The sequence below is a fragment of the Lissotriton vulgaris genome, chromosome 4_1, assembly GCF_964263255.1.
Source record: "Lissotriton vulgaris chromosome 4_1, aLisVul1.2, whole genome shotgun sequence".
Lineage (NCBI taxonomy): Eukaryota > Metazoa > Chordata > Amphibia > Caudata > Salamandridae > Lissotriton > Lissotriton vulgaris.
The window spans coordinates 1,398,008,103-1,398,030,173 of record NC_141691.1 but is presented as its reverse complement, the minus strand read 5'-3'; the positions used below and the strand labels follow the sequence as shown (position 1 = coordinate 1,398,030,173).

At 46.1% G+C, this 22,071-nt stretch overlaps 1 protein-coding gene across 1 annotated transcript in view; it reads right to left on the bottom strand.

The window, feature by feature from the left end:
* Positions 1-22,071, bottom strand: part of LAMA3 (laminin subunit alpha 3) — a 1,118,674-nt gene that overhangs the window by 866,567 nt on the left and 230,036 nt on the right. Inside the window, exons 4-5 of the mRNA XM_086917979.1 lie at positions 13,295-13,413; positions 6,366-6,536 (exon numbers count right to left, since the gene is read on the bottom strand). Of these exons, the coding sequence (XP_086774105.1) occupies positions 6,366-6,536; positions 13,295-13,413 (290 nt within the window). The remainder of the gene's footprint in view (positions 1-6,365; positions 6,537-13,294; positions 13,414-22,071) is intronic.

The window sequence follows — 22,071 nt, the reverse complement described above, 5'->3', positions numbered from 1 at the left end:
GGCCGGGGCGAAGAAGCTCCATCTGGCGGAGTCTCCGGTCAGCGTTGGCCAGGTCATCTAGAATGACCCGCCTCATTCCCACCTTCTTGGTTATGCAGTATCCTCTAACCACCACTTTAAATGCATCCCACTCCGTGGCCCTCGTCCCAGCCGTGCCCTCGTTCTCCGCGAAGTACTCGGCGATTTGTCTTCCAGATCCGTCCTAAACACCAGATCCTCTAGTATCTCGGGGCGCAGCTTCCAAGTGGGCACACTAGGGGCACCCGGAAACCATCGAAAATCTGCTATTAGGGGATTGTGATCAGAGATGGTCCTCGTCAGGTATTCAGACCGCACGGTCGCGGATACTAGTTCCGCCGATCCCAGCATCCCGTCCAGCTGCACATGCAGTTCATGCATGCCAGAGAAGTGGGAGTAGTCCCGGGTGCGCAGGTGCTGTGCTCGCCAAATGTCCGTCAGTCCCCATTGGGCCTGCCACTCCCTCCTACCTTTGGCCACTCGACGGACTGGTGAGTCCGGGAGGGGGGTATGTGATTGGTCGAGATCAACGTCCACCACCGAATTAAAGTCACCTCCTATCAAGAGGGATCCCGATAGGTAATGGGCCAGGGAGCCCGACAGCGCGGTCAGGAAAGCGAGTTGGTCCACGTTAGGCGCGTAAATGCAACAAATGTTCAGAGCTCTACCCCCCAATGTACCGGAAATTGCCACAAATCGCCCCTCCGGATCCACCACGGAGTTAGTAACCTGCAGGGGTACCCCGGCCCGCACCCAGATCAACACGCCTCTCGCATAAGCTGAGTATGTGGTGCAGTATACCTGCCCTCTCCATCTACGCTGCAGCGCCAATCCTTCTGACTTAGTGAGGTGTGTCTCCTGTAGCAGCGCAATCTGTACCCCTCTGCACACTAGGTAAGCGTGGATCTTATGCCGTCTGTAATAAAAAGTCAAGGAGGCCCCCTTATCTTTTCAGTCTGGGACAGGGGAATAGTATTGAGAAACAAAGAAAATCCCAATAGTTAGCCACAACGGTGGTTGTTGTTATTCTGAGAGTGCCCAAAAGTCCTATTTTTTGGCAATACCAATCACACAATGTATCAAAACCCCAAAGTTTCACTAGACATAGGCCAACCATATAGTGAGGCTGTAAAGGGGATTTTTCCGCATTTATATATCACATAGTATTCAATTGTAGCCAAATTACAAAAAAACAGGAAAAATGTTAAGAAAATTCATTTATGCATTTATTCAGAATTGTAAAAATGTGGCATAGGTGTCACAGATGAGTACAAAGTTAAAAACAATTAGTAATGCAAACAATTAAAAACATATAGACTCAAGAGTATACACAAGAAAAAAGTTTTATACAATGTAAAGTTAAAATGTTCACAAGAACAGGCCTTTGTACTCATCTGTGACACCTATGCCACATTTTTACAATTCTGAATAAATGCATAAATGAATTTTCTTAACATTGTTCCTGTTTTTTTGTAATTTGGCTACAATTGAATACTATGTTATAAATAAATGCGGAAAAATCCTCTTATGCCGCCTGGACATGGTGTGAAGGCCCGCACATTCCAAGTGATACATTTCACATTAGTTAAATCAGCCATTGTCCCATAGTGTCTCATCCAGTTTCCCCCAGCAATGCTCAAATACAAACAGATTCACTGTTAGCCCCACACCAATGGCGATCTCCCCCCCAACAACAACAGAACTCCCCCCTGCCCTGTACTCCCCTCCACCCTCCCCAGAACAGGTCCCAAATAGTGCCATCTAGTTCCCATCCAAACTATACCCTTAGAAACCCCCCCCCAACTAACCTGATGGTAGCCACCGCAGGTGTGCCTTAAGGGCTGAGTGGGGGTCGAGCGTCAATAGGGGATCACTGTGTCTCAATGCTTCCGAGACTTGACCGAGCTCCAGATCATGGAGGTCGGGAAGAAGGTACTACCCCAACCCACCCGGTAATCAATGACCCAGCAGCTCCCGCCAGGGTCCCCCCACCCCCGCCATGCCGCCTCACCCAACTGGAACCAGCTCACCCGAGTTCATCCCTGTCCATCTAGTAGGCCTTCTGCCGAATCAGGGGTAATCACAGGTAAGTTCACACTGTCAGTCTCAGAGTCCTCTGTGTCCGAATGGCCCCCACCTCCGCCAGGTTCCGAGTTTTCCGTGATGGGTCCGCCTTGGGAGCTAGACAAGTTGGAAACCATCTCTAGCACCCCTCGCTGCTCCGCCGCGGTCTCCACCGTCGAGGGTCTGCCCGATCTACCACGGCGGCTCCGGATTCTCTTAGACCTCCGTTGACGCCCAGCTTCCGATGTGGATTGGAAGGAGGAACCAAAGCCATCTTTGCCAGCTCTGTATAACTCAAGCCAGCTGCATACGGCCTCTGGGTTTTCGAAAAATTTGGTTGTGCCGTCTAGGATGATGTGGAGTTTCGCCGGAAACAGCAGGGAGTACTGAATGCTCTCGCTCCGCAATTCCCGTTTGATCGCCAGGAAGGAGGCCCGCTTTCGCTGGGTTTCGTAGGTATAGTCCGGAAAAATGTTCACTTGACTGTTCTCCACCTGGTACGGTCCATTTTGCCTGGCGGCGTTGAGGAGGAGATCTCTGTCACGGAAGTGCAGTAGCCGCACCACCACCGGGCGTGGGGATCGTCCCTGTTGTGGAGGCTTGGCCGGCACCCTGTGTGCCCGCTCCAAGGTGTAGAAGGAGGAGAGCCCCTCAGGCGCTACCACAGTCCGGAGCCAGTTCTCCAGATAGGCCACCATGTCGCCATTTTCAATCTTCTCTGGTAGGCCCACCACGCGGATGTTATTCCTCCTGTTACGCCCTTCCGCGTCCTCCGCTCGTCTCTCCAAGTCCCCAATCCGGGATAAGGCATCTTTCATGGCAGCGGCCAGGACTTTTGCGCGGGTTTCAAGATTCCCACCGAGCTCTCCACTTCTTTGACTCTGTCTGAGAGCTTACCATGGTCCGCTCTGAGCAGGCCCAAACTCGTCGCAACCTGAGCAATGTCTTGTTGTAGGGCCGATCGTGTATCTGCGATTGCCTCCAGGATCCTATCGAATTGTTGCTGTAGGTGAGTGCCCCCCGATCTCTCCGGGTCCAGCCGGTCGTCTTTGTCAGGAGCCTCCGTGTCTGAGACAGCCTGAGTGCCACCCTTAGCTCCCTTTGGCTTCCCCATGATGGCCGTGTCCTCCGGTGGGGAGCCCAACAGGTGTCCAGCCAGGAAGGGGTTTCAGCAAAATATCTCTAGGTACTGGTTGTGGGTCTGTGTCGCCGTAGGCCGTCAGCCGAACCCAGCGTAGTGGTGCGGGGTTCCCTCACCAGTCGGCCGTCCAGTGTTCAGCCGCGGCCTCGTCTCCGGGAGCAAGCAGAGGGGGGGGAGAGGGAGCGATCGCCGCCAGGTAATAGTGCCCTGCCGAGCTCGGGTCAGGCCTCCGTCTTCAACCACCGATCTCGCCGAACCCCCGGCAGTCTGTCCAAGTGTTGTTCAGCCGCTCGCTGTCTCCCGCAGGACCCGAGGGGGTCCGGACTCAATGGCGCCGAGCACGCCCGCCGCTAGCCTCAGGATCGAGACCGAGTAGGTCCGCTCCGCTCCGGGCAGCTCGGCGCATCCAGCCACGCCCTCCGGCACTCAGAGCCTCCGCAGCGCCTACGGAGTGATCAGCGATCTCGGCGGAAGTCGTCCGGGAGGGTCCCCGGTGTCCGTGGCCACCCAGGCAGTCGGTTGTAACGCCGTTCCTTCAAGGGGGAAAGTGTAGGGAAGATGAGTCCGGAGACGGCGGTCTCCCCAGGTCCGTGGCTCTCTCCGGGCCAACAGAGACGGAGCGGGCGCCATCTTGAGCTCCGCTCCGCTCACCTCGCAGCTTCGAATTCTCTCTCGGCCAGTTGTTTCCCGGGTCTCTTCAGGCGTCCCCCCGAGTCGGCCCCCACAGCGCTCTTCAGTTTGGGGGGTCGGGCGCCTGTGTCCCTCGAAAATCAGGATAATTGCGGGCTCGGTCTCGGAGCCGAGCTTTCAGGCGACCACCGCCATCGGCGCTCAAGCCACGCCCCCGTGCAAAACACTGTTGACACTGTTTTTAAAAGCGAACCACTGCTATAGCACTTAATATTGTGTAAAGTTGCTATTGAAATCTTGAAAAAGAATTGGGTCGCTTTTTCAGCTAAAAACTACATGAAACCTTGTAAATAATGTCACTGTTTGTCACTAAATTGCTAGGTTCATGTAGGGACACATATTCACAACCCTGCTTTATTTTTCTTTTTCTCTTGACAATGTTGTATATATTGTGTAAATAATACAAACCTGTATCTTCAAACAAAATTACTAGTGTGTCTGGCTCCTCTTTCTATGACATCAATATAATCCTTTTGCATTGCGATTGCGCACATATACAATTATACTTAGTTGTATATTATTCCACAGGAACCATTGTTCTTCTTGCTATAAATTAACTACCCTGGTTTCGCTGTGAGTAGGGTTCCCTTGTCCTTCCTTTTCGAAGAGTAGTGTGTGGCTCGCCAAGGGAGTTTAACGAAGGAGAAGGAAACTCCCAAGATGGCGGCATGTAATGCTACGTTACTTACGTTGTGCACAGCACGCACAGAATTGCAGATGTGCCTTGTACGTTCCAGTGACGTGGCAGAGAATCCGTGACGTATTCAGTTGGCAAACGCTCAAGAGGGTAGCGTGCACTTCAAATGGCAGTGCCAGCCCAAAATGACAAGAAAATGCCACAGTACCTTACATTCTGGAGCAGAACCTTGGAAATGTGGCAGCAGGACAGGTCAACAAAGCAGGCATGCTGTGGCGAGAACAGGAAAGGCAGATACGGAAGGAGAGCACAAAAGCTACCAGGAGATCGCCAGGTTGTGCTATGGACAAGGACACAGCTTCAAGATCGTCGCCAAAAATGTTGTGACGTGTCTGTCCAAAGAAGACTAGGAAGCACGAAGAGAAGTGAAGATCTTTACTGGAAAGCACAACCTGGCATTTGACTACCTCAACGACCCAGCTGCAACTGACAATCGCAGAGTGCCATCAGCCTTACATTCTAAAAGAACACTGTGAGCGAGAAGACTCCAACCAAGGTAAGGTGCATGACAGGATACCAGAGCAGGTAAAATAAAAGATAAGGTAAGTAACATCACAACAGGCCACATTTTTACAAGGCCATGAAAAGCCACGTAAAGTGGCTTTGCGTCTCCTTGTAGACATGCTGCGGCACATTACACATCCGGAGCGTCAAAAAAGTAATGCTAGAGGTGGCGCAAAATTGCCGCTAGGGCCTCGTAAATGAGGCCCTTTGAGCGTACCTGGTTATAATGCATGAGTGAATCTCCCATCCTTTTCCCCACTATCCCTACCTATGCCCCCCCCCACCCCCCCCCAAGGGATTTTTCTACAACGAAATCTGCCATTGAACAGCCGGACCTAATACTGGTGATGCAGGGGCTGTTTAGTATTTGAGTTGTTGATCCCACAGCAAGATGGATTCTTTAGAAAGAAGGGCGTGGAGGGGTTATAGGCATTCCATTACCGCAAAAGTGCAAAAATTCTCGAAATAACTAAAAACACTTAAATGAAGCATAGTGTACCGCCATTTCAAATTTGAATTGTCCACCTCTAAGGTGAACTGGTATATGCGAAAAAATGTGATACTTCAAGTGATTCCAATGTCAGTTGTGCCGTTAGTGCATCCACGTTTTGTCTGTGCATGAGTCACATCACCGAATGCGGCTTACACTTATTTTGTGCAGAGGAACACAAACAGGAAGTCAAAGGTTTTTAGCAAACATCAGAGGCCTTTTAAAAAAGAGCACCACTTTTGCACTGCACTGCGGTTTCTGAGGAGGAGCAATCTTCCAATGAAAAGTTTCTGACTTGATGACTAATAATCACAATCACTCATTGGCAGATGAATGTGAGCTTGTCAGTACTTGACTGGCACAATAATCTAGTTTCAAGGAGTTGACTTCTCTCTCTCTCTCTCTCTCTCTCCCTCTCTCTCTCTCTCTCTCTCTCTCTCTCTCTCTCTCTAGATTGTAACTCTGAGCAGCCATAAAGCTGTATAAAGTTCATAAGCAAAATTGAAAAGCAGCTAGCTTTTTCCCGATTTTGTATATAGTGGTGTGCGACTCACCTATACTTGGTCACATCAGAAAGATTTTTAAAACGTGGCAATTTATTGAAATATTTGAAAAATGCCCAAGACAACCACCATCACACTACTCACTCTACAGATTCAATTCCGTTTCAATGTTGTTTTGGGCGACAAGCCTTGATATGACACCTACTACTGGCACTAAAGTGTCTAATCATCCAAAGGAGCATATTTAACCACACTTACCCTGCGAGTGACCGTTGGATCTCGTTGAGCTTTTGAAATCAGGTGTCCAAGAAGGGTATTGGTTCTGAGGAAATGCAGCCGGATATTAGTTGCCTTGGTGAATTCTCGCAAAATTGGAGAATGCATGAAATTTTTAGCTCCAGGACGTCCATTCACTAAAGACACCACAATCTATTAGAAAACAAAATGTGAAGGCTTCATAGTTTATCCATTGGTATGGTACTGACCTTGCATGGTCACCAGCATTACTGATCAATTAATATGCTTATCGATACACACAAAACGTTGAAGACAGTCTCTAAAAAAAGCATAGCTAGCTGTACGTTTGCTATGCTATTGGTAATCAATAAACCATTCATCAATCAGAAAACAAACTGGCTTATACATATAACTAGACCTAAATGCCATTTATCACTGAACACAAAAAACACAAAAAGCATTGACAAAGCTCAATGGTTGTTAATTTATTGCATGCTAAGAGGCATGCAAAATACAGGCACACATGCACACACTTTGAGGCCAATTACGATGTCGGTTGGAAAGGATCTATACAGGATTCGGATTCGGAGAATCAGATTCGGAACCTATGTTTCCGACCGAATCGGATACATTTCCGACCGACGGATTACGATGCAAGGAAACTGCTCGGGCTGTCTGGTTTGGTTCCGAACGACATTCGGACAGCCCGAGTCATTCGGAGCCGAATCGTACAGCTCTATGAACACTGTTTCCGACCGAGCGATTATGATGTCCGATTCTGGCGTCCGTTCTAAATCGGTCTGCCCAACAGGAAAAAGCTGTTGGTATCTGACTTTGGGGGCCTGTAGCAGGCCCCCCTTCACCCGTAGGCCTGTAGTTGAGGCCCGTGAGGGTATCCATGGGACACCTCTTTACAACCATGCACAGTGTGGCAGGCACCATGGGGTGCCCGTCACACGGTGCAAGGTTTTCTCCAACCACCCCTTTTTTCAATGGCAGCCTGTGTTCTCATTCGAAACACAGGCAACCATTGAAGTCAATTCGAGTCCAACCGAACGATGTTCGGAAGCATCGTAATCGGTTGGTCGGACTCGCAGAACCCCATTTGGTTGGAAACGATTCCGAAACCGACATCGTAATCAGGCCCTATGTGCACATTTCCATTTTAAGTGAAATTCACAAACTACGTGTGGAGTTATACGACTCTGCATGTCCTATCTTTTTATGTGCAGAGATCATCGCTTTGACTGTGGAGTATCCGCAAACGTAAGTGTAAACTTACAAAAAGTCTAAGTTTACCTGAATCAGGCCCATAGAGAATGCAAATATGGAATACACATTTAGACTCCCATTTTCACTAAGTCTGACAGAAATACAGGCACCCATGAATATAGTGAAAAAAATACAGGCTTTCTCGCAAACCGGGCAACAATCATACATAGCCCAGGGCAACAGGTCGTATATGGTGCTATGCATCAGTGGAAGAAAGGATGATGATCAGCAAGGGTGCAAAAGCATCTGTAGAGATTACTGACTGCTTGGAAAGGATCTCTGTGTTTTCAGTCAGTGCATATTCTGAAAGAAAAGCGGAGTGCTGAATGGGTGCTATGTTTCTTTGCCGATGCTCAGCATTCTTTTTAGTTTTTCAGACAAAGCTGGAGTTTTTTTCAGTAAAGTAAAACATTAGTAGCCATGATGTGCAGCGAGTCTCTTCATGCAGATCAGAGAGATTGTTTAATTACTCTGTTCAGACCCCGCTCAGGCAGGGTTGGGGGTGGTCTAGGAAGGTGCTTTGCTTTAAGGGCATCCAGTGGCAACTAGGCCCATACTGTGACAGCTGAGGTCACTGGCACTGTGTCCTGGGATCTGTCCTCCTATGGCTCTTAAACAATGGTTCAAGTACAACTCTTTTTAGCACTTGACACCCAGGATTGCAAGGACAAGTAGCCACAGGCTCCTCTGGGATGTTGCCTTTGGGGGTGAGAACTCAGAATTCAATAATCAAACCATAGACACTATTAAGGGCCCTATTCACAATGGTAAACTTACATATGAATAAAAGTACATGTGTAAATTTACTCTTATGCTTTGTAATACATTTACTAATTACTCTATTCAAAATTTACAAGTCTAAATTTACTACATATTGTAGACTTACATGCCTTCACTCCCAAAATTTAGTTGGTGAAGCCTAATACATGAGTGTAAAGCTACTATAACTTTACACACATAGATGGCAGAAGTGGCTCCTTATCAGGGACGTCAGGGCACAGCCACCCTTCCTCCTGTGAGGCCCCTGTACTTTTTTCATATTGCAGTGTCCATGAAAACACAAATTTCTTGTTTTGATTAACACTGCCAGTGCACAGGTCAACCATCTCTGCCTCAGCTTCACAATCCTTATGATAGGAGGAGGAGTAGGGGGCTGAGGCATGATCCAGATACACAGTGCTGTCAAAATACAACACTCTGTAGCTGGCTGTCTGAACTGCGCATGTCTAAGGGGAATAGTTCAGATAGAATCACCTCACACAGTCACAATCCATTTTATTTAGCAGACATGCCTCAGGCAGCACCGTGGCTTTCAGGGTGCATGTTAGTGCATCTATGAAGCCAATGAAAAGCAACATAGAGCAGCAGGTGCAAGATCCCCAGCACTATCCCAGCTGCATATAGGACTGTGCTTCCAGCCCTGTCAAGAAGTTCAAAGAGGAATTCAGGTGGGTCTTCCCCTTTTCAAACCTGCCCTTGCTCCTCTGTCTGGTTCCTCATTGGAAATCATGTCTTTCTGGCTTCATTGTCCAGCACCAGATTACTGATCCGCTGTCATGGATCCTCCAAGTTGCTAACTAAGGGGCACATTAGGATGGCGGGCGGACTTTGTCCGCCCACCATCCTGCCATAAAAAGGGACCGCCGGCCATAAGGGCGGGGGTCCTGTGGGTGCCATTAGGATGCGCCCGTCACAGTGGCGGGCGCATCCTGCATTCCTAATATTGCGGCGGGCGGTGCACTCAGCACCGCCCGCCACAATGCCAGGAAGGCATGATGGGCACTTCCATGCACAACATAGCGGCACCGCCCGGTGCCCGCCATGTTGTGCATGGAACTGCAGGGGGTACCTATGGTACCCCCCATGTGCACCCCCCACCCCCACCCGGAGTCCCTGGGGGCCCACAACGGGTCCCCCAAGCAGACTCTGCATGCCTTTCCTTGGTTTGCAATGCCGCCACAGAAAGGCATGTTCAAGGCCACATAGTAATATGGCTGGCAGTGTCTGTCAGACACCCCCACCATATTGAACCCCTTTCCGCCCGGTCGACATGTCAAGTTGTCAACCGAGCAGAAAAGCGACGGACTGTCTTTCCGTCCGCCGCGGACCCCCCAGCCATTGTGATATGGCGGGGATCTTTTCTGCGGGGATGGCGGGCGGATTGCCCCTGCCGGGCCGGCGGTGACAATCCGCCCGCCATCCTAATGGGGCCACAAGTAAGCAAAGTAAAAAAAAAGAAATATTATTTCTCTATTCATATGAATTTGTGAGTGATTGAGAGTGAGTGGTATTGAGTGAAATGGTGTGTGTGAGTGTGTTTTAGAGTGTCAATGAGAGTGAATGTGAGTGAGAATCTGAGTTTGGGAGTGTGTATCAATAAGTGGAAGTGAGTATAAGGGAATGAGTGAAGGAGGTTGAGTGTTTCTGAATGAGTGATTGTTTGGAAGTTGTAAGAGGGAGAGCAAGATAGTCAGGGTTGTACCTATTAATGGTGAAGCAGGTGCAGCTACATCAGGGCCCAGAGTCAGTGAGTGTGTATAGGTGTGTTAGTAAGTGAGAATGAGATCAAGTATTAGTATGTTTGTGAGTAAAAGAGGTTGTGAGTAAGAATGAGTAAGTGAGAGAATGTAAGTTAGAATGAGTGAGGTGGAAGAGAGGAAATGTGGGAGGGAGAAAGTCATAGACGCTGGAAGTAGGGGGCTGAGGGTACTGTAAAAACCCCCAAAAACTCATGCTGGTGTTCAGAAGGTGAATGAGCAATAAAGATGCCTATGAATTTTATGTTTATGTTATCACATTTGCTGCATGATCAAATATCAAATGTCAAGCTATGTGCTCTAACAAATTGCTGCTTATTTTAACTTGAAAACTGGTATTTACTTTTCTTTCTCTGATTGAAATGTAAGAAGATTTTGTAAAAGTGATCAAGGTGACAATCTTTCTGAATTACAGGCAGTAGGACGTAATTTTTTTCTAACACACAACAAAATTTAATTACCTGTAAATAAAATATATACATATTTCAAAATATTTCAACAATTAGTAAAGCACAAATTAAGCAATTTTTTGTCATTCTGAAGTATGCTGGACACAAACATTTTAATAGGCTCAAAAAAATCTAGACACTTTACTTTGTGGTCCGCTAATTATAAATATTTGCTGAAACCTGATTTGTGCCCCTTATCATTTGTACTATGTAGTTTTATCAGTAGAACAGCACTTCTATGCAAATTCAGTGGCGGTTTCAATGTAAAATGTGCAGTCTATAAATGACAGTACACTAAAACACAAGCGCCTCAAAATGCACCACCAGCTACATACCACACCTGTATTCCTCCTCCCCAGAATGGGCATGGCACATTTGCTACACTTATTTTTTGGGTCACACATTGAGTATTTTAAAATCCCTATGACTTCAGTGATGTAACATTGATGGCAGTACCCCACTCTGAAAATAGTTTCGCCACTACTTGAGTGAGTGTGAGTGAGGCATATTTTTAAATAAATGGGGTGTACTCGTGGATGGTATTACACCACACCACTTTCAAAGACCACCAGCCGCCACATGAAATAGAAATCTCTGCCACTGAGAAAGAGATCCTTTTGTGGTAAAGTATAAGGGAAAAGTTAAAGAGTTTATTAAACTTATGAAAACAACACTAATACCATCATTTGGAGTTAATTACTTAATTTAATGAAATACATGAAATTACATTTCATTTTTTAAATGTTTGTTAAAAAACACCTGAAGTAAAATGTTTATATTTGTTTATCATGCATTAAAAATTATGTATAGAATTAATTTAATATAATGGAATACATTTTTTGAATAGTTACATTTATTCTTAAACAGAAAATGTTACTAAAATATTTTAAAGTAAACAATTTTTTATTGATGCATAAGATTCTAGCCATTTAATTAAATTGATATATATATATATTTAAGTCAAAATAAATGCATTACTTCAACATATTATATTAACATTGTTATTTTAAATTGCAACGCCCTCACATAACTTGTCTCTAGCTGTACCTTAACCCCTCCTTGCTCCTGCCTTAACCCCTTCCATTTAGTAAAAAAGATTTTGCAATTTCCAGCCCCTTCCTCCCTCCCTACCAAATGTACTACTAGAACATAGACGCACATGTGTGGAGATCTCTGCAATTAAGCCAGTGAAATCTACACAGAAACAATAGGAGAGGTGGAGGCGGAGAACACATAGGTTAGGGAAGCATTTTGTAGTACATGAACAGTACTATTGTAGTAATATTAAATGTACTACAAAATGCAGTTGATTAATAGACTTCAATTTATTGCCCAGACCAGTGATAGCCTTTTTAGTAGAAAGAAAGTACTTTAATACAGTGTTACTCAATACAACACAGCACAATTAAGGGAATGAAATACTGTTGGAATCTTGTTAAGTCAAGGCACTACACCCTTCTATAGCCATCACCCTCCGCTTTTAATCAGGGACACCGTGGTGGTGACTAGTACGGTTCGTACACCCCATGTTTGTAGGGGTACGGTTCGTACACCTACGATCATGGGGTGTACAAACCGTACCCCATGATCGTAGGTGTACGAACCGTACCCCTACAATCATGGGGTGCACGAACCGTACACTATGTGAATGTGTGGCTCTCTGTACGAATTACTCATACGCGATGTTTACCGTATGAATCGCGTACTCATTCCCCGGTCCGGAACGTACTTGTCTTGTCGTATGGCATGTTTAAGATTCGTACGGTTCACTTTCAGGGTCCGTATCGTACGGATTTTCCCTTGCTTTTCGTACGGTTCGCAACGATTTGGACATATTTTTTTACTACGGATCGTACTACGCGATTCGGACGGATTTGTACGTTTCGTACGGAAACGGCTACATACTCGAAACGTCATACGGATTTGTTTCCCGAATCGGAATCGACCCCAAAATGTTACGATATTCATATAAATGCAAGTTTTTCATATTTAATTCTACAAAATCTATTTTTATTTCAAAACTATAATGTCTCTAATATCATTCTGCAAAATATCAATCTTGTACCTCATTGCTACATATGTTTGCACTAACTTTTCTAACTGGTGCATTCTCAGCAAAAAGCATAAAATTACTAGGCCACTTCACATAACATCACAATATTTGTTAAAAGCGTTAATAAGCAACATATGCATATACATTCATTGCCACAACTCATTTCTATGTATTAGTGTTGTTTTGTAAATGTGTTTTCTTCATCTCAGGTTTTAAAGCATGATTTAATGATGCTTCTACTACACTTGTCTCTGTTTCACGTGCCACTGTGTCTAACTTGTTCAATGTGTACTTTTAACCTTTTGTATCTTCTATGTATAAACATCTGTCTATTATGATTTTTAAATCATGCTGGATCAGGACCAAGCATCATTGTCTTCCTTGTAGGTTCTGGAATAGCAGCCAGAATGTCTATGCTAAAATGGCAACTGTGCTGTCAGTGGCTATGCTAAAATGGCGACTGACAAAAATGAGAAATGTGAGAAGGCAAGGAACTGAACCAAGCAAGCGTTATCCACAGTGGAGTTTGCAGGTTAGTGACTGAACGGATTGTGAACACACAAGCTGTGTACACAGTACCGTCTGAGGCTTAAGCACACCCCTTACTCCCACTTCCTGTCACCTACCATTGGTACTTACTTCGCCATTTTCCAAAGGCACAATCCTTGAATATTCAGTAGTGCAAATTACGTCATCATCTCTTGTGATGGGCTCCCTAACTCCCTTTCCGAAACGTTCTATGCAGTCAATTTTAGAATCTGCCAAAGGAAAAAACAATACATTATATTGATTCAGATATAGAGAAACAGATGTTTCACTTTCTGAATAATTTGTAAAATCATGTAACATTCTTGAGAAGATTTAAAAAACACATTTATATACAGTTGCATATACATTGAACATATCTATTGTTATTTAAGTAGCCTCCGAGTACTTCACACTTTCTATGTAAAACTATAAATGTGTACGTGTTTATTCTAGAATTTTCACTGTTTCTAAAATTGCGACATATACATCAATCTGTTGCTTCTCGTAATGTCTACATTATTGAATAACACCAGTCTAATATGACTCAAGGTAGATCATTCAAGAACACTGTTGAAGTCCATAACCCTTTCACTGCTGAGAGATGTTGTGTTTGCACTCATAAAAATGCTATAAAGCAATGGTGAAGGTCAGAATATCATCAGCAAAAATATCCTCAGCCAGAAATATTGTGTTCAATATACCGTTTGCACAGTGGCGGGCGTCATAAATAAAGGGTGATGGGGCTTGTAGGGTCGGGTGGGTGGGGTCGCGCGGGGTGCTTACAGATACATTAATAAATTAAAAAGAAAAACAAAGCTTACCTTTTGCCGGCGGTTGCCTCCACCTTTCGCGTCTTGTCGCCTTTGATCTTCTTCCTGGGTCCCAGCAGCCCCAGTGACCCCGACTCCCATCCAATTCCCGGGCTGCAGAGCAGCATGGAGATTGCTCTGAGCAAGCAGGTAAGATGCCCTGCTCAGACTAGGGATTCGGTGGGGTTTCTCCAGTCCAGCTGCTCAAAGCCAGTCCATCTTTATGGTCTATTCGTAAGCAACTTAAGACCTGGCTTTTTAATCAATAGATACCGCTCCTTCCTCCCAGGGTAAATAATTCAGATACTTAGCGCCGAGACGCCTACGGGCCTTTGTTTGCGCTTTAGAAATATCAAAAATAAATAAATAAATAAATAAATGCAGCTGAGCTGGAGAAAACCTAAGTGTGCATGTGTGTTTTGGTCGGCCTGAGATGGCCGGCCAAAACACAGGCGCACTGCACTAGCACTCCTCCTTCCCCCTCCCATACCTAGGACCTACCCCTCCTAACACCGCTGGCTAAGAGTCGGCAAATGTAAAATAAAACAATACAAAAGCATTGTTTTATTTTACAATTGCAGGCTCTGAGCCAGGCAGTGGGGCGGCGCTCCTCCGCCATTGCAGAGGAGCCGCCAGTGCATTTACAAAAATATTGCTTCATTCGGTATAGATTTTGCATTATAAACGCCAATGAGGCGATGTTTTTGTAAAACGATATTCAAGAGAACATATTCCGTCAGAAGATATTTTGGTTGCAATATTCTGGCAAAATATTAATTTATTTCAAACCTCTCATTAGAAGCAGTGTAATAAATATGTTTTGGGGCGCTTAAGAAATGTTACTACTGGCATCATCTTCTTAATGAACTAGCATTATACTTATTTTTCACACTTTAAACTTCTTTTTTTAAGTGTAATCTACATGTCTACTTTATGCCACATTTTGCCATTTTATAAATCTAGCGCTGCACTTGAGAAGACACACTGCCATTGGTTGAGTAATAAAGGACATCTTTTTTCATAAAATGTACCCAATGATCAATGTCAACGAGGGAAAAAAACATTCTTGAATTTAAAAAAATACTAAGTACTAAGGGTCATTGCATTTTTTATGCCGGTTTTTAAACGTATAAGGTAAACCTAACTCTATACCGCACATCTAAGGACAAATATTTGACACCCGGCAGGACTAAATATCTATGCTTCCCCATTACCTTAGGGAACATTACCATCTTTGACAGTTGAAACACATTATGGCCAGCAAACGGTCTACCGTAATGTCTAGAACAAGATCCCTTTAATGCCCTGCTTTCTCTTTACCTGGGTAATCTCTCCTCTATGATGCTGTGCCGGCACACATGGCCACTTTACATACCTTGGGAGGGAATAACTGGGGCTGTACTACGTATTTTGATATACTTCCAAAGACATAAAAAAGACTCTGTATAATGCACTGCCCCCTTTTCCATATAGCACCACTACCCATGTCATCAGTGCTCATCCCTGCAGTGCTCCATAAGCCTTTGAAGGTCCACCTGTCCGGAATCCAGACAGAGCTACGCAGCATCCAAAAGACCAGGGGAGGCGTGTCGGACTGGCCAATAGAGCAATCTGGCAGTGCCCAAAGGGAGAGTCTGACATAGTAGCACGTGGGACCGTTTGTGGGCCTGTTGTATGGTCTGGTGTACTTACTTTTACTGTTGATCACCCTGCTACTTCCACACACTTTGCCTGCAGCACGCCAAATTGCATGCAGTTGCCCATGCATTGCAAAACACAGGATGCATGTCATTACAAGTTCAAAATTGCCCTGATTTGCAAGTGAGAGACTTTAAAAAAAAATATTTGATTTGCTAATGGGCAGGGCCGGACTGACCATAGCGGGCAACGGGCATTTCCCCGGTAGGCCGCATGGGTGGGGGCCGGTTTTGGGCCCTTGGGGGCCGTTTTTGTTACCGGGGGTCGGCAAATATTGGCCCCCTGTAACAAAATCGTCCGAAACCGGCGTTTGCAAACTGCTCAGCTGCACTCCCCCTCACCCCAGGGGGGGTCAGCTGAGCAGTTTGCCAGGGCCGGTGTCTGTTCCCAGTCCGGCCCTGCTAATGGGGCTACTTTTATTTTGGCACCCAGGCCGATTTTCTGTCCAAGTCCGACCCTGGGTGCAGCGGCGGCTCCTCCGCAATAGCAGAGGAGTATCACCCCACTGCTCTGTGAGCAGTTACAAAAAAACGCAATGCTATTATCATTTTATTTTTCCGTACTGCTTCAGTTCTAGATTGGGCTGGGCTGTCAGGGATGGAGGAGGAGTTGTGGCCACTCTCTTAAGTGTGCATGACAATTTGTTTGTCTTGGGCTGGCCAAACCGTCATGCGCACTTAGTATATTCTCCACCAGGAAGTATTGCACAGCCTGGGTGGATAACATGTACAGGCTCCAAGTCACTATCTGAGTTCCGAACCACGGAGCTCAGACCAATGCTGGTGAAAGCAGCGTTGTGATTGACTAGGAGAGTCCGGGAGCCTGTGTGCTTCCTGCTTCCTGCTTCTGGAGTCAGCCGAACAAAGAGGACCGAGAGGCAGCAGCTGACCTGTAGGTAAGGGATTTACATATTTTTTATTTTTCATCCCTTCCCGCCCGCCACCCCGTTAAATAGCAGCCGGCACTGCCTGGGTGATCATCATATATCCACAACTTCTTGAATATAACAACATATTATGCTTCGACATATGCATAGTTCACAACCTTTTTAGATATACATGCAGCTCTCTTGTGATACATGCATAACTTATACATTTGAGAGAGCGCAAAACCGTGTTAGAAATTGTAGGGGTGCACCATATTCACGAGTAATCAGCACCCGCATATATAGATTATAATCATGTTTAAATGTGACACAAGGCTATGAACCCATGTGCTAGAACTTACATAGCTGTAACGAAAAGCGCTTATAAAAATACTAATGTCATGTTAACTTAGAAATGTGTTTGTAGAGTAATACTAATTCAGTTAAAGGATGCTTACATAGGCATTGAGGTACATAAATGCATGTTTTAGAAATTCACTATTGTATTCATGTAACGACATAGAAGTGTTTAGTTAGAGAATGTATTCCTTTTGCTATAATGATGTAGGCCTAATGAGCGAAAAATGTTTGCCAATGTTAGGGGGTGACATCCCGAAACGTGCAGAGGCCCCGGTGGGGAGGAAGGCTGTGTAGGCCGAACTAAGAATGTTTCACATTACATTAAATCATGGAAGTGTCTTTTTCTAGAAGGTTGCTTTAGAAAATTAATTGCAAGTAGCATGGTACTGTGAATCGATTTATGTGCGTTCCTTTGCAGGTGCAAGGTTAACCAGAGATAGTAGAGAAGGGCCCATTGTGTATGAGCGTTAGGATGGTAGTCCCAGACCTGGAGGAGTGGCTGCGGAATTTAGGGAAGCAACTTCAAGAGGAGAAGACTCTGGGACCCAGGGACGTTTTTCAACAAACAAAGATGAAGATGTCGTAATGAATTTTGTTTGAAAGTTAATACCTCAGAGAGGGGCGTATCTCAGGGCGTGTCGCCCATATTGTGGGATTTGTATTAGGGACAGCACCCCGGTAGGAGAGCAGAGCAGATACGCACGAGGGCGAAGAAAGATGCTGGGTAGGCAGAGAGCTTTTCCATGCGAGATGGGTTCCTAAGCTGTCCGAAACAAGAGAGGGTACTTCTTCAGAAGTCACCTCGGCTGACACCTTTGTTAGGAGGGAACTTGCCAAGTAGGGATGTCACTTAGTATAGTATAGGGACAGATTAACCTGGATGTATTTCTTCTTTTCTTCAATGCCTACCAAGACCCAGATTATAGCAATTCTTGCAAGTCTAGTGGTTTTGGAAATTGTACTTGTGTTGTTTCTTAGTTGACTGAGACTTTTTCGTAGGATTATGTTTGTATTAGTGCCCGTATATCTACTGAATCTTTTACTGAGGTGTTTATATACACAACTGCTTTTGGCTTTATAATAAATCTTCAAACTTGACTTTTTGTCAGTGGTTCTTTGGGGAAGGTAATGGAGGTAGTTCGAATTGATATGTTGAAAAAGATTGCCTTCTACACTCTATGACAGGTAAAAAGGTCTAGTCGACCTGTGACGGGATTCTGGAATTATGATTCTGATTCTAGAGTGAAAATCCCACCTTTCCAGTTGGTAGCAGAGTAGGATGGTTTATCTTCTGGAGTGAGGGTAATCTAGAGTAGGTTAAGATTTCCCCAAGGCCCATAGAGATCTGGAGATGTGCGTCCGCAGAACTTCGGACGGAGGATGGCGTTCCACGGAAAATGACGGAGAATGACGGTGCGGCGGAAAGCAGCAGGTCGTAAGAGTGTGAGTATGAAAAGGGTCATGTGTGTTAGATTGCGATGCACTGTATTGTTGAATTGTGTTGTCTAGCGGAGTTGAATGCCTGTAGTGTGAAAGGAGATCAGGTTGTGAGCGCGCGCAACCGGTGAAAATCTTAAGCTCAAAGGGAGTTTAAGTGGTTCGGGTGTATCGAACACCTACAGTAATTGTCGACCATTGAAAGGGGATCATGAGGTACCATTGATCGCCCGCAGGACCGAGATAGGGGGAACGAATGTGTGAATGTGTGGGTAACGGACGCTGGTCGGAAGTTACTGTGTATATGAAACTTATCAGAGAGGCGATTGTTTGGTCGTTAAGCGAACGGACATTTGCCAGTTGGTGACAATTACAGTTAGACTGTGGACGTACAGTCAGTGAGGTGATTGCTTGGTCGGAAGTGATAATTCCAAAGCGTATGATTGGGACGCATGCATGACCGAGAGACGAGCGGAGAAGGGAGGGGAACTGCTGCAAAACGGAGGCGAGTGAGGTCAGGAAGAGCCGCGCTGGGATAGGACGGTTAGTGTGGAGTAGCGCTGAGATTGGGCGGTTGGCGAGAAGCGAGTGACGTCAGGAAGAGCCCCGCTGGGATAGGACGGTTAGAGAGAAGCCGCGCTGGGATTGGTGGATTGTCATTGTGAAGTAAATGAGCGTAGTAAACAAGGAATCGTTGTGGGTTCATCATGAAATGTCTTAAAGGATTGCGAAGTTGTATTTCAGGAGAAAAGAGACTAGAACCTCGGGGTGGGGAAGAGGCTCCACCCGAGGATACGCCAGCTCATTACTTGTCTACGAATGTTGGGTTACATACTATATTGTGGCTTGAGAACTGGTGTAAGATGACTGAGGGGAATGAGGAATTGACTTTTCCTAGGTACGGGACATTCAGGTTAGAGGTGTTGTACCAGCTAAAAGCGATCATGTCTTCTTTGCGACCTTTGCCTAGGCCAACACAGTTCGAAGCATTGAATGCATGGATCAGTGCAGCTCACGAGAAGAACAGGGATAGGAGACAGGAAAGAGTGAACAGATCAGTCAGGGCAGTACAGGACGCGAGGTGGGATGCACTGGCCAAAAGGTGGAGAGTGCAAACCATAGAGGGAGACAGGTTGTACCCACTGTTGGTCAATGAAAGGGAGGCGCAGAAGAAGAGTACAGAGGATGATGACAGCGAGACGGACGACAGTTTGATAGAGAGACTGCTGTCAGAGAGACCACCTCCATATAATCCAGAAGTAGAAGGGAGGTCACCACCACCAAAAGGGAGAGAGACTTCGGTAGTGGACGGTGGAGTACTAAGAGAGAGCGACTTGGGGCCAGTAGGGGACAGGTCGGGCTCGGTAGAAGGTGAGGGGTACCTCAACGGACCCCAGAAGCGAGAGTAGTGGGAAGATTCACAGTACAGCAGGTACACTGTGAAGAGGGGGCCAGCACTCAGAGGCTACCAGATGCTCTTACGGTACCTGTCACCATAGGTCCCATAGTGTCGGTGTACAACCCAGAACAGACACAAAACGAGAGTCTGCCACAATTAGATAGAGAAAGGAATGTCAGCGAAGATAGAAGTAATGTGGCGGACGAGTGGAACCAATGGTCCAGACCTGTAGAAAGGAGCACCCCTTTGGCAGCATCGGCAGACTCATCCAGAGAACAGGGGGGTTTAAGAGGACCGATGGATCTGAGAGGACCACGGCCCCGGCCGATTAGAGAATTGAGGTCAGATTTGAGAACCTGGGAGACAGTCACGGATACCCAGAGCGACAGGGCAAGAGACGATTGTAGACATTGGAGCTCAGAGAATAGGGAAGTATCCCATTGCAAGTCTAATGGAAGCAAACAGGAAGGGGACCGTGGGAGTTAGGAAAATAGTGGTACGTTTACCCATGGAACTGCAGAGAGAAGACAAGATTGGGACTGTGAAAGATGGGAGAGAGGAAGTGTTCCTCATAACACCCCTGAGGAAGACCGAAGAGTGAGTCAGGAATGTAAAGGGAAAGACCGGAGCGAAACCTCTAGTCAAGGCACATTGAGAGCGGTGATAAAGGCAAGGAGAATAGATGTGCTAAGACTCAAGTCAGAGGTAGAGGAGATAGTGGAAGGTACAATACCCCTGGAGAGAATAGAACTTTACGAACCAGATGAACTGTTGTTCGTAGCGAAAGATGTTACTCGCAGAGCTAGGGCAGCTCACGAGAAACTAACGGAATTAGCGAACAAATATTCAGTGGATCTGACCAGGACAAAGGCATTTCAGGGTGGCCATAGGTTGCAGTATACAGACCAAGATCTAGACGAGAAGAGAGTGATCGGATTAAAAACCCACATCAGAGAATTAATTGTGGGAATCCGAATATGGGTCCAACTGGATAAATGGGAGGAAAAATGGTCGAAAAAAAAAGTGTTAGGAGGAGCACTATAGAGACATCTCCAGGAGCGGGGCTGATGCATGCAGAAGCATATCCCTTGAGGGAGGTAGCTCATGGAGGATATGTGCACGTACCCTGGAGTAGGGGAGACTTGGCTGCTTTCACGAATACATTCCCCAAGTTGAGAGAGAGCCCAGTAGAGTGGTACAAGCAGGTAGAGAGGTTTGTCAAAATTTCAAAGGTACTGTGGGTTGATTTAAACACATTGTTTGACATTGTGGTTCCGGGAGATTTGTGGGTAGCATGTAAGATCAGTGTTGAATGGCCCACGGAGGAGCCGGAACGGGATGCACTCACAAATGGACCTTCACCAAGAGTAATGATAAAGTACGAGCAAGTGATTACGTGGTTAAAAACAAAGGTGCCACCACAAGACATAGACTGGGTGAAAATAGATAGAACTAGACAAGAACCGAAAGAGACAGTCCATGAGTACTATGAGAGATTATTGCAGATATTCAAGCAGTGCAGTGGTTTGGATGTTATGGATCCAAAGGACATGGGACAGTTTGTGTCCAAGTTTGTTCTGGGACTGAGACCTGAGATCTGTCTCATGATACAACAACATTTGATTTGTTGGCAGAACAAACCTCTAGACGAGATCCTGAGGTATGCCTTAAAGCTGAATGGTTCAAAGACGGACATTCTCCTTCTGGGTCAGAAAGGACTCACTTTCCCCTTGAACATCTGGCCACCCTGTCTGGGTCCCCCCCGCGACCCAAAACAGGAAGTAAAAAGCCTGGGAGTATGGATTGAAACCGACCTTTCATTCACCACGCAGGCCAAAAAAGTTGCCGGTACTTGCTTCGGGCTACTCAAATCAATGAGAAAGATCCTGCCCCTACTTTCACCCACATCGCAAAGACTTCTCATCCAAGGCCTCATACTTTCCAGGCTCGACTATAGCAACGCAATCTACCTGGACGCACCCGAAGCAACCTTAAACAAACTCCAGAAAATCCAAAATGCGGCGTCCCGGATCCTCACTAACACCCCTGCCAGAGCTTCAGCCAAACCTGCTCTGAAGCTCCTCCACTGGCTACCAGTGAGGGAACGAGTGATATTCAAAGCCTTATGCCTGGCGCACAAGCTACTGCAGAATCAAGGCCCCCCCTATTCTTAGGAAATTCATAAAACCTTACAAAGCCCCAAGATCCCTTCGATCGGACAAGGAGTCCTTTATCATCCTGCCCAGATTCAAGAAAGCCCGCACGGGTGGAAGACGCTTCTCGGTCCACACCGCACGTCTCTGGAATGCTCTCCCCCGAG